The 16,909-nt window shown below is 31.5% G+C and overlaps 1 protein-coding gene across 1 annotated transcript in view; it reads left to right on the top strand.

Moving 5' to 3' along the window:
* The window catches only part of LOC132733593 (uncharacterized), a 48,864-nt gene that overhangs the window by 27,242 nt on the left and 4,713 nt on the right, over positions 1-16,909 (top strand). Inside the window, exons 29-38 of the mRNA XM_060720253.1 lie at positions 498-591; positions 1,353-1,486; positions 2,207-2,375; positions 3,435-3,532; positions 4,230-4,352; positions 4,666-4,746; positions 5,410-5,690; positions 6,276-6,454; positions 10,015-10,166; positions 10,657-10,746. Coding sequence (XP_060576236.1) covers positions 498-591; positions 1,353-1,486; positions 2,207-2,375; positions 3,435-3,532; positions 4,230-4,352; positions 4,666-4,746; positions 5,410-5,690; positions 6,276-6,454; positions 10,015-10,166; positions 10,657-10,746 — 1,401 coding nt within the window. The remainder of the gene's footprint in view (positions 1-497; positions 592-1,352; positions 1,487-2,206; positions 2,376-3,434; positions 3,533-4,229; positions 4,353-4,665; positions 4,747-5,409; positions 5,691-6,275; positions 6,455-10,014; positions 10,167-10,656; positions 10,747-16,909) is intronic.

The following is a 16,909-nucleotide window of genomic DNA, read 5'->3' as shown; positions in this document are numbered from 1 at the left end:
CTAAACAAGACTTTGTTATAACACTTAAAAAATGAAGTGTACACTGTCTGCTTACTTCAATAAACAGCATCTTTAACTTGATCAAAATATTTCTTAAACTGGATAGAGGTGGAAGTGACTGGTACTTGCCACAAGTATAGAGCCAGACCAGTTTGTTTAACCAGACTCTATACTGTTGGCTGAATAACTTTAAATTTTCATCTTAATATTTCAAAAATAATAAATAAATATTTCCAAAAAAGACGCTGGATAAGCCAATTAATGAATTTCAGCAAGTTCAGGTTTAAAAAGATAAAGTTGCAAATGTAATTATCTATATATTTGATGTATGTATGTATTCTAGGCTTAATTAGGCTCCATCCACCCTTTCAGGCACTGAGAATACTGACCCCGATCTATATATTTGACCATTTTTCACTAACTTTTATATCCAGTTCTGGAAACTGGATACAGTATCACATCAGAAATACATATATGCATATTTCAATAATTTACAGGTATACACCAGGATTTTTGTACCTGGCTATACACGAGCTAGACGAGGCTCATGTAGGGAGGTTCAGTTTCAGAAGCAGGGACGGGATTTTGGAGGTATGTAGTGATGCTATGTTCTCAAAAAATTACAGATTGAATAATGTTAAAGGATAATTTTGACCTAAACATTATAATTAAATTAATAAGTTAAGAGTTGTAATTTAAATTTAACTCCAAAAACCTTGATATTTATAATCCCTGATTTTATATATTATTACAACTCTCCCTGCTTTGAATTAGGAATTGCCCTTTGTCATTCAGGGGGTCTTCAGCTTTTATTTTTTGATGGGAAAACAATTCTTAGTTGTTTCAAACTAAGTATTTCAGTAATTTTATCTTGGAAAATTGCATCATATCACTGTTAAGCCTGCTTCAACCCAGGTTCCCGAGAGCTTTTTAAAATGAGACGTTCATTTCTAAAAATAGAAGATTGGGAAACGAATTGTCTGCTTTATTAATTTACATATATGGAGTGGACTGGTAGATTAAAGGTATTGAGAGGTTTTCTTCTTGTTTATGTATTTTATCGTCTGCAAATATTATTGTCCACAATAATTCTTCTGATTTGACAGTTATATTCAAGGATTTATCTAAAAATGACATATTTAACCTTTAGAAAAGCTGAAGGATGCTTTAATGGGTTTCAATGTAAATAATTGAAAATTGAGCAGACGACAGTATGTAGCCTGGTCTGACTGTATAACTGTACAGAGGGGCTTTACTTTATACTTGTGGCATAAATAAAATTGTTGAGTTGTTCATTTATGCAACATATAGTTTTGTTGGTGAGCTATATTTTCCTTTTCGTATAATTTTAGTTAATGAAGGCAGGTGGATTAGAGTCCCTCCAGGTTGTATTAAAGACCCAGGTTGTTCATAAAAATGCCCTCACATGTGCTGTACAACAGGCTCATGCCTGTCAACCCGTCAAAGAGCAAGAATATAGTAAAAGGTAAATAAAAACCAAGTACATTATAAACTGTATAATTATAGATATATGCAAAAGGGACTCCGCTAAGGTTTTTTGATGGGACTTGAAATATTTTTTTTTCTATACATTTGTATATCATTTAGTGCCAGTCTGGACCTATAAAATGTGTGCCAAAGTTAAGATCATAAGCTCATTTTCATTTTCCAGAATAATTATTTTTATTTTGCAAAATGACCTAGAAAAATTATTAGCACCCAAACGCTTTAACTCAAATTTGCCTAAGAATGGCACAAAAAAAAATATTTTAATTTTTAGTAAACTTTTTTTATTATCTTTTGCATAGTACAGTGTCTCAATTGATCTATAAATAAAATTTTAATTTTGATGTTTTTTGGCTTTTATATTTCATTGGAGCTCCTTTTCATATGAACAGATGCTAAACAAAACTTTCTATCAATTTGTGAATTGAAGTTAATGTCTCACAATGCCTAAAGCTTGCCTTTTTCTGAATGTAATTCAAAATCAAAAGGTGACATACACAACGTCATTTGTCAACTAGCAATTGAAGCCTTTTATTCTGTAAATTGTGATACTGTGTTATATCTAATTGTCATTCTGCAAACAAACAAAAATTGTCAGTAAAGTTTTATAATTTTTTGATCTAGAGCTGTTTGTATTGTTGTCAAATTGTTAACTTTTGGTTAAGAGATTTTATGTTAAAAATTGTCAATATCACTACAGTGGAAGAAACAGTCCAACTGAAACCAAATCAGAGAAGTCATCGCTGACCCAGTTAACCGGCATGTCCGGTAGCACAGCCGGCACAGCACTGGCGGCAAAACTTGCGGCCGAGTCTGGCGGAGGTAAAAGACGTTCACCTGAAGCCTTCATGTCTATTCAACTTGAAAAGGTATCCACAAATTTGTACATGCATATATTTCATTCATGCATATATTTCATTCATTTGTTCAAAAAATTGTTTATTACTCATTTATGAATTTGAAAGTTATGTGAAAGATTTTACAGTCAGATGTTATTTGTCTTGATAGTTTTAATTTCTTATAAATTTGAAACCTACATGTATACAGTAACATTTTACATGTACATTCAAATGTTATTTCAATATTTGTTATTAGATTAGTGATGAATTATGAAATTTTAAGAAAATAAGGTTTTACTGCATTGTTTGTGAATTATTTTTGTGCACATACAGGAGAATTTGATATTAGGAGCATACACAACATATAAAAATCTTCTGTGACCAAGTGGTTAAGGTCACTGACTTCAAAACACTTGCCCCTCATTGTTGTAGGTTCAAATCCCAACAGGGACTTTGTATCATTTCATATGTGAGGAAGCTATTTAGCTAGTTTACAAAACACTGGTGGGTCTACTCAGGTGCCCATTTGTGCCTGAAATTATGCACAGAGGGGCACCTAAGGTCTTCCTCCACCAGTATAGCTGGGAAGTTGCCATAAGATCAGTCATCTTCACTGTGTTGGTGCATAGGTAAGCCCAACAAAAAGTTTAAAAAAAATGTTATTATTCTACAATCACATTTTAATTGGTTGAGGTAAAAGTTATGTCAAACTTTTATGTAATAAAAGCTAAATGAACTTTTATCATTCAAAGTTAATTCTATGAATTATTTCATAGCATTATTTCATTCCTGCAATTTTAAACACATTATCATATAAGAGCCGTGTCATGACAAAACCAACTTAGTGCGTTTGTGACCAGCATGGATCCAGACCAGCCTGCGCATTCGCGCAGTCTGATCAGGATCCATCATGGTCGTTATCAGTTTCTCTGCTTGCAATGGGGTTCGTAAGCGAACAGCATGGATCCTGATCAGACTGCGCAGATGCGCAGGCTGGTCTGGATCCATGCTGGTTGCAAGCGCACCATGTTGGTTTTGTCATGGCGCGGCTCATTATTACAATACATTGATGTTTCTTTATTGTTGTAGACCCCCAGCAGAGACATTATGTTAAATGACTTTGTAACAAAGAAGAACCAGATGGGGACTATCTTAAGAAATGCTGAAGAAATGTCTAAAATGAAAAGGTTTGCTGATATCTTGTCTTATATATCTGTTCCACTGTCAGAAGGTTGGTGGTTCTTCTCAGGTGCCCCTTCATACCAGAAATTATGCACAGGGGAGTACCTTGAGAGAGCTAAACTGCTTGGCTTAATAGGGAGAACATTAAATCTGTAATCCAAGGGTTGCTGTTCAATCCTCTGGCGAGGCAAAATTTCTCGGTGACAATTGATCTGGAACATGGAGTCTGATGGTCATTTGTGGGGGAGAAGTTGTCGGTCACTTGTGGATGAATAAATAATTACCGGTTTGTTATCCAGGAAAGCTGGTTAGGTTGACCAAACACTGAGATATAAACAAGAAATTGTGGTAAAATCATAGTAAAAAACAAAGCATAAAAACAAACAAAGAATCATTAAAGCTGGAAGTTGTCATATGATTGTAACTGTGTAAGTGTCAATATAATACAAATTAAAAGTCTGAATTCAAATCCAAATAAGCATGTTACTTAGGTAAAATATGGTAAAGATTAAAGAGGACATATAAAGTAATGTTCTTATGATATACTTGTCAATATATATTATATCACTGGATGATAAATGTTGCACATAACAATTTCAGTTTTAGAGAACTGTGATGATTCCATAGCAATTTTTGAACGCGCTCAATCTAATTTTTGTTTTATGTTCATTGTGAGTTATGCCTATTATTTTTGCTTTTCAGGACATTGATATCCCAGTTCTGTACTAACTTTAACAGAAGGTTGGCCCAGTTTTCACTGAGAGGTCAACTATTGACCTATTATAACAGTATCCTAGGCTTGTTAGATGAATTCCCTCAAGTCAGGTAACTCTTACTTTAAATGGGTCTAAAGTAAAAACTATGAAAATGTGATCTTGTGGCTTAAACTATTGAAAGAATGTTTAATCTTACCTGTTCTCAAGTCCATGATGGTTTTCTGACAATAACCAGTTTATTTCTTTAAAAGAAAAATTTTAAAAGAAAATCATAAACGTTTTATTTTCATCACTGAAATTAAGTATTTTTTTGACCTAATATCCCTCAAATTAATAATGAACTGTTCTTAAATGAAAAGAGGGTAAGTCCATTTTACAAATTCAGCAGGATCAGAGTTAATGATTTTTGCTATATTTGACAGGGACACATACTTCATGTTAGGACAGGCCAATGAGAAGAAAAGCAACATGGACGATGTGGCCGGGCTTGAGCCAGACGCAAGGTAATGGAATAAGACATACACTGTGGTACCAATATTTATAGTCTGTATCATCACCTTAGTGCAGTAACTGGTTATATCCTTATATAATTCAATAGGCGTTAACCCTTTATTGCACTAAGGTGACAATATGTTCTAATGCCCCCAACTTGAGGGGATATATATTTGTCCTTGTCTGTCCATCACCATCTTGCTGTCATTCTGTCTGTATGTAGACTGACAAAACATTGAAATGTGAAGTTTTTTTTATTGTTCTCACCTCTAACCCATACTGGTGACTCTCTCCATGAGACTGAGTAATTGAGCTTGTTGTAGAAAAGTACAAGGTATGTAGCTCACAATTACATGGGATGTGGGTTTAATCTGGGATATAATAAAACTAGACAATCTGTCTAATGTTGACTTCAAAATTGACAGCCAATCAATCTATAAGCAAGCATAATGGTATTCGAATAATGTATGAATATTCACTTCTGTAAAAAAATTACATTTGTTTATTTTCATACCATCAAACTAAGACCATTTTTATACAAAATAACTATTAAAATCCTACACCAGTTGACTTTTATTTTTCTTATTTACACAGTTTTTCTAAGGACAAAAACAGAAACCCTTTTCACAACCGTTAACATGACAAAATTGTATTAATCAAATCTTACTTTACAGAGTAATGAGGAAGCGTCCAAGAAGAGTTCTCTCCCCTGACGGCAAACATGTACTGAACATATGGTTTATACCTCACCATACAGAGACACTGATCATGTTTAAAACGCTCGATGACGAGCAGTGTAAGAGGGCGCTATCTTACTGTTTGATGATTGTAGCCGCGCTTCACGATATGTTACAGTATTTGTGCGCACATTCGAGACTGGGTAGCTCGCATGCAAGGTTAGGCTCGCAGAAAATGGAGTTTGTTACTGCGGATTGGGGTGGTACGGAAGGTGTTGGTAAGTTAAAATAATGATAGTCAATGTACCTTTTAAAGTTATTTGAATTCTGTACACTAGCATGCTCAAGGTTCATTAAAGGGACTCAACTGCGTTTTTTTTTACATGATGGGACTGGAAATAATTTTTTGAGATTAATGCTCCATTTGATGAAGATCTACACCAGTGAATTTTGTGCAAAATTTTAGATCAATTGCTCACTCCATTTTTTCCAGAATAACTTTTGATTGTGAAAAATGACCCAAAACTGAAAAGTGTTGCATATATTTCTTAATTATCTTTTGCATGTCTTTCTTTTTCAAGTACCTTGAACTAAGTGGAGTTCCTTTAATATAAAAGACTGTAGAAACACCATTCATTTGTTGTTTAACTTAAATACAACAAACTCTACAACAGTTTTATAATTATGTACAAGAAAATCAGTTAAAATATTGACTGTTAAGATAAAGCATCGTAATTGATGAGTGATTGATTGATCGATTGATTGATTAATTGGTAGGTTGGTTGAAAGACTGATTGATTGGTTGATTGAAATATTTACTAATCTAATTAATTGATTAATTAATTAATTAACTAATATTTTAGGTGCTGAATTGAGGGATATACAGAAGCAGATTGATAACCTTCCGTTCCCCACCGACCCTGGTAACGTGTCTGAATACATGAACCTACGTCGGGACGTCATGTTCCTCGAGTTTGACACAGCCGTCAGACATTGTATGGCAGATACGTTCCTATCAACAGGAAATATACAAGCTTATAAGGTACTGGTTATCTCAGATAGCTATACCGTCACCTTAGTGCAGTAATGGGTTAAGTCCCTCTAAATTAAATAGGAGTTAACCCGTTTTTGCACTAAGGTGACAATATTCAAGGCTGTTTTACATTTAATCTAATGTAGGTTGTTTTCTTTTTAATAATGTTGAGTAAAGAATTTTTTGTAAGGAAATACCTTCTGATGAAGATCGATCATTCAACATGTGTAGATATTAAATGCAGTGCTTATGCTGAAGCTCTGAGCTTTTCGGTAATCTAAGTCATGATTTTCTAACATAGCCTACTTGCAAATGCTGCATTAATGCTTTTCATCATTAATGTAATTACTGAAAAAAAAAATTTGGTTTCTTTTATATATTTATATATATTTTTATATCTGGAAAAAAAATTGATGGCATGCCTGTTCTTATGAATGTAAGGTCAACCAATTTTATTCAAGTTAAAATAACAAAATTTGTTATTTTGTTACAGGTGCTAAATCTCAATTTGAAGATTTTTTTGTACAAGTGTATTTTTAAAGATTTTTTCTAGTATATTTCTTAACTTTAAATCAAAGTATATATTCTTTAGAAATCCAGATACGCAATGATACAGCTTTTTACTAGGGTGATAAATTATGATCATACATAATAAGTATCTTACACCGGCTGTCGGTACAGACCAGAAAATCTTGCTCAAGGGTAACTTTATACAGCAGTAACCAGGCTCTGCCAAGTTTACAAAAAACAGTTAGCTGAGAGCTTGATATTCTGGTCTGTACTGGCAGCCAGTGTTTGATTCTTTTTCTTGCATATTACAAATTAATGATATTTCAAAGAAATTATGAAAACTAATATTTTCGTTGGGCACTTTTCTTATTGTATCGTTTGAATTTACAACTTGCTTCAAAATGACATCATCCAAAGAACCCAACAATTATAAAATGGCAAGCGTAAAGCCGAATGACCTCATTTAAAACACGCAACTTGTCTTACATGGGGGTGTAAGACAGGCTTTTTTAAGCACCTATGTAAACAGTAGATGATCCGGTCTGATATGCAAGAATATAATGTATTAAATGATACATAGCACATTCATTCCAAGCATGTTCAACCCTTACCACCTTAAATATCTTAAATGGACTTGTCCATCTTTCAACCTGGACTATACCACTTGTCATCTTTAGGGAAAATTTTACAAAATATGTACTCACTGAAAAGTGAACAGTGGAGACCATGATCAGACAGCAGACGGTATGAATGTGCCGGCTGACCATGGTCAGCACTGGTTACATGGGTAGATTCAATCAGGCAAAGGGTTGAAAATTCTTGTAATTTGAATGTATTACATGTATGTAAGTTTAAATTTTATTTGGAAAATTTGATTTTTTTTGAAAAATTTTGTTTTATTTTTTTATTTAAAAAGACTTTGCAGGTGAGTGTGTATCACAGATTTTGCCAGAAGTTTTTTTTTATTCCATTGGTTGCTTGTTATTGTTTTTTTTTGCTACTTTGAAAATAGATTTTTCTCAAAACCCTGAATAATTGCAAGATTTATGTTTGTGAAAAAAGATATATGTTTGTAAAATAAATGTTTGTAAGAAGATTTTCACGGACACACACCAGGAATAAGAATTATTACATCCCTCCCAACCCTCAAAAAGCCTGCATGAATCCTTTTACATATGATTTTTCAAGTGGTTCTTTTTCTAATGATAATTATGTTAATTTATTTAAGATTTTCATATAAGAAATTAAACAGAGCCTGCAACATTTTCAATTTTATCATTTTGGACTATCTTAAAGGATTCTGTTTTTCTCTGTTTAACCTATGATTGACATAGCCTGTTTTGAATTTAGGACAGTACATTAAATTTTTTGCAGATTTCAGTATCAGAATGTTTGTCCTGAGATAATGTAATAAAAAAATTGTAGAGTTTGGTCACATTGCGTGGGATGTTTACACTTACCGGGATTAAATGCATGTGGTGTAGATCTGTATATTTATCACTCAACAAGTTGTATGACCTCTAGGTCTTGCATTTATTGAAGAACCAAGAATTGTAACAAATTTTCTCTGAAAATGTCAAGTTTTCCATGAGATAGATTTTAACTAGATACAGATGAATGCACAGTGTTTTTACAGTGATTTTGTCCACTAGGCCCACTGTTTTGTCAAATGTTCACCGTTTAGATGTCAATGTTTACTTGTAGAATATTTATATCATAATAGAAATACATGTACAGAAATATTTTATTTTTTTAGTTATCTTTTTTTTCAAAACAGGTGGCCAAACCACATTATAACAGTTTTATTATAGTATTCACTATGATCATTTTCGAAGCACATGAAATAGGTGTATTGATCACTTGGAAATGGTTGGTGAAGGGTTATTTCCCCTTTCTCCCTTTATCATGTATCCATTAAATGATAATATGTTGTCATAAACTTTTCAGGAACATTAAACTACATTGATTTGAATGTTTATGAAAATATTGTTTTAATTAGTATACTTTGAGGTATAGTGGTTGTCACAAATTTGTAAGAAAAAAGAATTATGTATGAAATTAAAAAAAAATCTTATATTAATGACTAATGTTTTGGATAAAGATAAGAATTAATATTTATTTCCAGTTTTCAAATGATCATATTTATCAAAATCTATTTATCATTATCATTAATGTTATGTATTGGATCCTTATTTAAAAATCATGCGTAAATAAAGATTGGTCACTTGCAGAGAAATTGGTAATTACCGATTAGTTATCCAGGAAAGTCGGTAAATGTGGACTGACTGCTGAGAAATGTTAAAACATGTGATATAATCTGTATATAATAAGTAAATAAATAAACAAACAAATAATATATTGAATCTTACAATGAACTTAGAAATCTTATATGTAAGGAATCTATCTAGATACCTTAAAAAGGTCTGAGCAATTTAACTCTGCATGGTGCTTGGTCATGCCTGTAATAATGCATGGGGCTCTTAAGGTCTTTCTCCTCCATTTAATCTGAAATGTCGCCATATGATCTGAGCTTTGTTTATGTGACTTAAAAACCAGCCAAAAGCAAAACTTTCTAACTTAGATATTGATTAATATAGGCTGAGATGAGATCTTTGGCATTTCTAGCCAATATTTATGGCATCTCAAGTTATGAGTTTGCAGCTAATGTCATTTTATATGCATTATGATGACTTTATACCCAGGGACAATGAAATGTTATTTTATATGTATTTATGATGACTCAACCTAGAGAAATTGAAATAAATACTGTATTTGTTCTTCAATACTTTGTTATACAATTATCAGAGCTTCATTTGTGATAATTGTATACTTTTACTGATGTTGATTCTGACTGATTCTAGTAGCATGACATCATCATATCTCTTTCATGACATGAAATTATTAAATTATGATGTCACAGGTCAGTTTATTCTCTGCAAGTCAATATGTGATTTTACAGACCTTATATGAATTGTCTTAACCAATCAAAATCGTGCATTTGTTATAATTATACAATATCTATTGATATATTAAGTAAATATATTATTTATCTATTCCAGTCTATTGTGAACAACATGCATCATTCCCTGCCGGCACTGAGCAACGTTCAACGTCCCTCTTTGTTCTGTATGTACCTGAATGTTCCAGAACCTCTCGAGTTTAGAGATCTGTCGGCCAAGGAGTTATATCCAAACCGAACATTCCTTGGAAGGTAAAACACCATCCTCAAATAACAATTAACCTTTACCACCCTAAATATATTAAATGGACTTGTCCATCTTTCAGTCTGGACAAAACCATTTATCATTTTTAGGGAAACTTTAGAATTAAAGGTACTCCAGTTAGGTTTTTTGACATGAAGGGACTGGAAATATTTTTCCGACATTTCTGTATCATCTGATTAAGGTCTAGACCAATAAGTAGTATGTAAATTTTCAGATCTTTCCCTCTCCCATATTTCCTGAATCATCATTTTTTGAGTGTAAAATGCTCAAATTGGGCTATAAGTATAAAAAATTATGTTTTAAATTTAATTCTGGGCATATTTCTTTAATAGCTTTTCAGATTCTAATCTTAAAATTTCGTTATTGATTGAATGGACTAAAATATGATACTTGAAAGTAAGATTAATTATAAATAAGGTTGATTCTGGTGAAAGTTATATCTTTATCTAATACATATTTTGTTTTGTATTATTTCAGGAATGGACCTTTTCCTACAATGTTCTGGCAGTGGTCTATGATAGAGTATTATATACAGCTATGTTTAGCGGGCCTAAAAGACGTTGATAGGTAATATGTTTTATAATAAATACAACGTTATAAGTGCCTAAAATTATGTTAAAGGCACATTATGCCTCAGAAATCTATAAAAAAAATTAAAATTCTTTAGAAATGTCAAAGATGAGTTTAATAATGTTTTGATAATGGATTTAGAGCATATATGATGTTTAACAACTGAAGAAAGTTGCACTGAATATGCGGTAAATTATTGTGTCATAAAGGTAGCTAAATGTAAACAAAGTAGTATTCTGACTACAATACAAAATACTCATTCACTATGATTATGCCCATTGCCAACAAAGAAAATGAAGTTAAAGATGGTCCATCTATGTGGCAAATTAGTATTTTTTTGGAAACTGTAATAAGATACCAAAAATAAGAAGTTTTTGAGAAATAAAAAAGATAGCATATCTCAGGCATAATGTGCCTTTAAAAAGTTGGAGTAAAAAGTTTGTATGGATTGTGAGAACAAAGCCAGGAATGAGGATTCGGGATGGGGTCATATAGTTGCGGGTTACTTACAAAAAAAGGTAGTTTTGCACACACTGTGCTTTCATTTACTTGCCAGTGTTTTGGGCTTGTTGTATATTTGCTATTTGACTGGAGCTCCATCTTCAGGCGAAATTAGGAGTGGACAGAGTGTCAAGGACATGACTAAGGGTAAACACATTTTGCCTTAAAGTCTGACTACAAAGTTTTAACTTCATCAAAAAACGCATCCAGGAGCCTTGGTAGATTCTTGTTTTTTCTGCATAATACTTCTAATGCAATTTGAATGAAACTATACCAGATTGATAGGTTTGTCAAATACTTGTACATATTTAATGGGATTTCCAGTTGAATGATTTTTAGCGTTTTTCCCTGTTAATGATTTTTGTGTCTCTTGCTACACAGTAGCAGCAACATGCAATTGGCTATCATGAGGCGACACATGTGATCACTGATTGCTCTTGTAGAATATGTTTACCACAAATAAATGTTGTGTCACAATGATTTAGGAAGCATTGTTATTTAATTTATTTGCATCAGGCTGTATTTAACCCTTACCCTGCTTGCAGCAAACTGATTCTTTCCCATGTGACCAGTGCAACCCAAGATCAGCCAGCATCCATCCATGCCATATTTGATCATGGTCACCGTCTGCACTGTTCACTTAAAGTCAGTCAGCTCATATTTTGAAATTTTTCCTAAAACTGATAATGGCTTTGTCAAAATTGAAAGATGGACAAGTCCATTTAAGATACTTAGGGTGGTAAGAGTTAAATGATTATAAGGTTTCAATATTGTTCTGTTTGCATATAATTTTAGTGATGAAATATAGATATTTATAGTAAACCAAGGTTATTCAAATGGAAAAGATCCTGAGTGACCATGTACATGTAAACAGTGGCCACACATTTAATCAGTGGCCACACATTTTATCAGTGGCCACACATTTTATCTGTGGTTCACTTGAGTTTTTGCTGCAGTTTAATTTTTCATGCTTTACCTGTATGTCTAGCTACTCTCAGGATGTTATTAAAGCTGTACAGAAATTTGTATTTCTTATCAATGTGCTTCACCTGAATTATTTTAGCAGAATTACTGGCTATTTTAGCAGAGTTACTTTTTGCAACTTTGTGTGGACTGTTAGTGTCTGTGTCAGTCAACAGCTTGGCTAACATTAACTTTCTTGCTGCTTTTCATCTTTTTTCTCAGCTACTTAGACATTAAGATTTATGTATGACAATTAATTATTAAAATTAAACATGGCTTTATTTTAATTTATGGATTTTTACTTTTTTTCTTTCATTTTCATGATGATTTCATACCTGTCAAATTTCATTACTAAAAGCAACTGTCTCTCTGAAAATTTTGCTAAAAAGGAAATGTTTGAATTTTAGTTCTTTACCATGCATCAGCATAATAGTGCTGCCATTATAATTATTAAAATTTGTTTTTTAAAAATCATATTTTCCATATAAAAATGTCCCTCTACACTTAATCTGCTGAAACAGAAAGTCATTAGTCTTTGCTGAGGTCGGCTTATAATTCCGTGCAGAAGGACCAGGTTCGGTACTGATGGTAGCTCAGTTTTTTGTATTTTGAATAGTCAAATTGTTCTGGCGTGCCAAATTTAGATTCTGAGATATTTTGATTCTGGGTCAGAGTCTCGCCTTTATAAGGTAGATATTGCCCATACACAAAGTAGCACAATATTTCAGCTCCAGTACAATTATTTGAACTAAAATTTTGAATTGTCTATTCCAAATTTATCCATTACAATTTGGGCTGGTTTAATTTTAACACTTGTACGTATACGAAAGACCGGTGGTGACATTTCAATTTCTTTAATTTTGGGTTTCATTTTCATAAACTCACAATTTCTACAGACAGAATTCACAAATTCATGATTTTAACTTCATGAATTCATGATTTCATCTTCACAAATTCATAATTTCAACTTCATAAATTCACAATTTCAGTTTTACAAATTCAACTTCATGAATTCACGCTTTTTAACTTCACAATTTCAACCTTGTGAATTCATGATTTTAGCTTCATGAATTCACGATTTCAACTTTATGAAGTCACGATTGATTTTAAAGTTGAAATTGCGATTTTCATTAAGTTAAAATTGCAAAATTTGTGAAGTTGAAATTATGAATTTGAGAAAATTGAAATTGTGAATTCATGCAGTTGAAATTGCAAATTCATGAAGTTGAAATCATAAATTATTTAATTCCGTATGTTGAAAACGTGAATTTATGAAGTTATAACTGTTAATTGAGGAAGATGAAATCAGAAATTCATGAAGTTGATATGTCCCAACTGGTCTTTCATACTAGTATACTGAATTTTTGTCCTGCTTTTGTCTGTTGGAAATGTGATGGAATGTCATATAAAAAAAAATTAAGCAAACAACATTAGAAAATATTGTCAGACTGCAAATATTTGCAGACCGGCCATAGCTCAACACTGGTGGCTCTTGTATGTCACAATTGACACTAGGTTTCAAAGAGATAAAAAACAAAATTATTGCTTTTATACTTCATTTCTACACATGCTTGTGGTATTTTTCAGACTTTGGTAAGATCCATTTGCACAAGACCTTAGTATTTTAAGTTTTATTTTCAAATGTACTGTTTCCTTTTTTGTATAAATTTTTTCTTTAATTATCCCCATGCTTTGCATGTCTTAAATAATGTTGCTTTTTCGTATATAGAATATTTTCATTTTTGCTATGTACAAAATGTGTGTATGAAAGCGTGATAGCTGTTTTGATACCATTTTGTGTAGTAGTTTTTACTTTCATTTTGTAGTTAATGTGTAGTTTGTGTGAAAAATTATGAGTTAAAATAAAGGAGTTGACTTAAAATTCCTTTTAAATTTACAAACATTTCGGCTGAACAGCCTTCTTCAGTGTACATAAATAAATAATAAACAGGAAATTCTTTCAGCATTGTTTCTCACATGACGTCAATAGCGACAACATCAAAATGTAATGTTGTTTGTGTGGTAATAACATTTTAGATAAAAAAAAAATTTGCATATTTGTATGCATATGATTTCAAGATAAGAACATCATTGTGTTAATAACATGTATATATCTTTATATTTTTATATACTATATGTATATATCTTTATATTTTTATATACTATATGTATATATCTTAATATTTTTATATACTATATGTATATATCTTTATATTTTTATATACTGTATGTATATATCTTTATATTTTTATATACTATATGTATATATCTTTATATTTTTATATACTATATGTATATATCTTTATATTTTTATATAGTATTCATTTTCTGAAATGTCGGATTGTTTTTACAAAGACATTAAGTATATTAATTAAAAAGAAGAACAGATATGTAAACATTATGCTTTTATTAGCTCACCTGAGCACGAAGTGCTCAAAGGTGAGCTTTTGTCATCACTCTGCGTCCGTCGTGCGTCGTGCGTCGTGCGTCCTTCAAAAAATGGCGTCAAACTTTTCAAACAACATCTCCTCCTAAACTACATGGCCAATTGCAACCAAACTTTACAGAAATGATCCTTAGTTGGACCCCTTTCAAAGTTGTTCAAAAATTTAAATTCCATTAAAAACTCTGGTTGCCATGGCAACCAATAAGAAAAACTTAAAAAAATCTTCTTCTAAAAAACCGTAAGAAGCTAGAGCTTAGATATTTGGCATGAAACATCTTCTAATGAGTGCCTACCAAGTTTGTTCAAATCAAAGCCCCTAGGGTCAAAATTGGCCCCGCCCCAGGGGGTCATTGATTTTCCCTATATGCATATAGTAAAAACTTAAAAAATCTTCTTTTAAAGAACTCAAAGAGCTAGAAGCTAAGATATTTAGCATGAAACATGTTCTAATAGGTGTCTACTAAGTTTTGTTCAAATAAAAGCCCTGGGGTCAAAATTGGCTTTCGCCGGGGGGTCATTGATTTTCCTTATATGTGTATAGCAAAAACTTAAAAAAATCTTCTTTAAAAAAAACCCAAATAGCTGGAGTTTAGCTATTAAGCATGAAACATCTTCTAGTGAGTGTCTACAAAGTTTGTTCAAATCAAAGCCCTGGGGTCAAAATTGGCCCCGCCCCGGGGGTCATTGATTTTCCTTATATGACTGTGTATAGCAAAACTTAAAAATCTTCTTTGAAAAAAACCCAGATAGCTAGTGTTTAGATATAAAACATGAAACATCTTCTAGTGAGTGTCTACCAAGTTTGTTCAAATAAAAGCCCTAGGGTCAAAAATTGCCCCTGCCCCAGGGTGTCTTTGATTTTTTCCCTATATGCATATAGTTAAAACTTAAAAAATCTTCTTTTAAAGAACCCAAAGAGCTAGAGCTAAGATATTTAGCATGAAACATCTTCTAATGAGTGTCTACAAAGTTTGTTCAAATAAAAGCCCTAGGGTCAAAATTGGCCCCGTCCCCGGGGGTCATTGATTTTCCCTATGTGCATATAGTAAAAAACTTAAAAAAATCTTCTTTTAAAGAACCCAAAGAGCTAGAGCTAAGATATTTAGCATGAAACATGTTCTCATGGGTGTCTACCAAGTTTGTTCAAATAAAAGCCCTGGGGTCAAAAATTGGCCCCGCCCCGGGGGTCATTCCTTAGCTTGACTTTTTTTTTTTTTAGATATATACATATTATATATATACACATATATATTTTAATATTTATATAAAATATATATATATATATATATATATATAATATATATAATATATATATATATATATTATATACATATATAATATATATACATATTATGTATATAATATATATATGTATGTATGTATGTATGTATGTATGTATGTATATATATATATATATATATATTATATATATATATATATATGTATATATGTATATATATATATATATATATATATATTATATTACATGCATACATATACAACCAAGTTTTTTCAAATAAAAGCCCTGGGGTTAAAACTGGCCCCGCTCCAGGGGCCTATATACAGGTGAGCGACTTTGGGCCATCATGGCCCTCTTGTATTTGAAATTAATGAAAAAATCATATATTATTTAAAACCATTTATTTGTGAACATTATGCTTTTGTATTTTAAATTAATGAAAAAATTATATATATTATTTAAAACCATTTATTTGTGAACATTATGCTTTTGTATTTTAAATTTAAATGAAAAAATTATATATATTATTTAAAACCATTTATTTGTGAACATTATGCTTTTGTATTTTAAATTAATGTAAAAATTATATATATTATTTAAAACCATTTATTTTAGAAGTATTTTGAGAATAGTAATACAACATATACTGTACATTGTTGCTACTGGAACAAATTTCTTTAGGGACACATTTAGAGGCCACTGAATAAGATTTTTAGAGGGACACAGTTCAAATTTAGGTCACAAATACTGAAATTTTTCGAAACTTTTTCACTCTTTAAACAACAAAGAATGTAAATTTTGAAAAAGCTTCTTTTCTTGTTTAAGTATATCTTCATATATTTATCATATTCTTGAAGCAATTGTAAAAAGACCCATATTTCACATACATAATTTCATCATATTATCTTGCATTTTTAAACCATTTTCTTTTTCTTTCATTTTTTTTTCTTTCTTAGATTTAACTAAGTTCATGCTTGTTTAACTCTTAGTCTGCTAGTGACAATTGATTC

Source organism: Ruditapes philippinarum, unplaced genomic scaffold (assembly GCF_026571515.1).
Source record: "Ruditapes philippinarum isolate M1 unplaced genomic scaffold, ASM2657151v2 ctg5169_1_1_1_1, whole genome shotgun sequence".
Taxonomy (NCBI): domain Eukaryota; kingdom Metazoa; phylum Mollusca; class Bivalvia; order Venerida; family Veneridae; genus Ruditapes; species Ruditapes philippinarum.
Note: the sequence above shows the minus strand (reverse complement) of the source record. Positions and strands in the feature narration are given on the sequence as shown.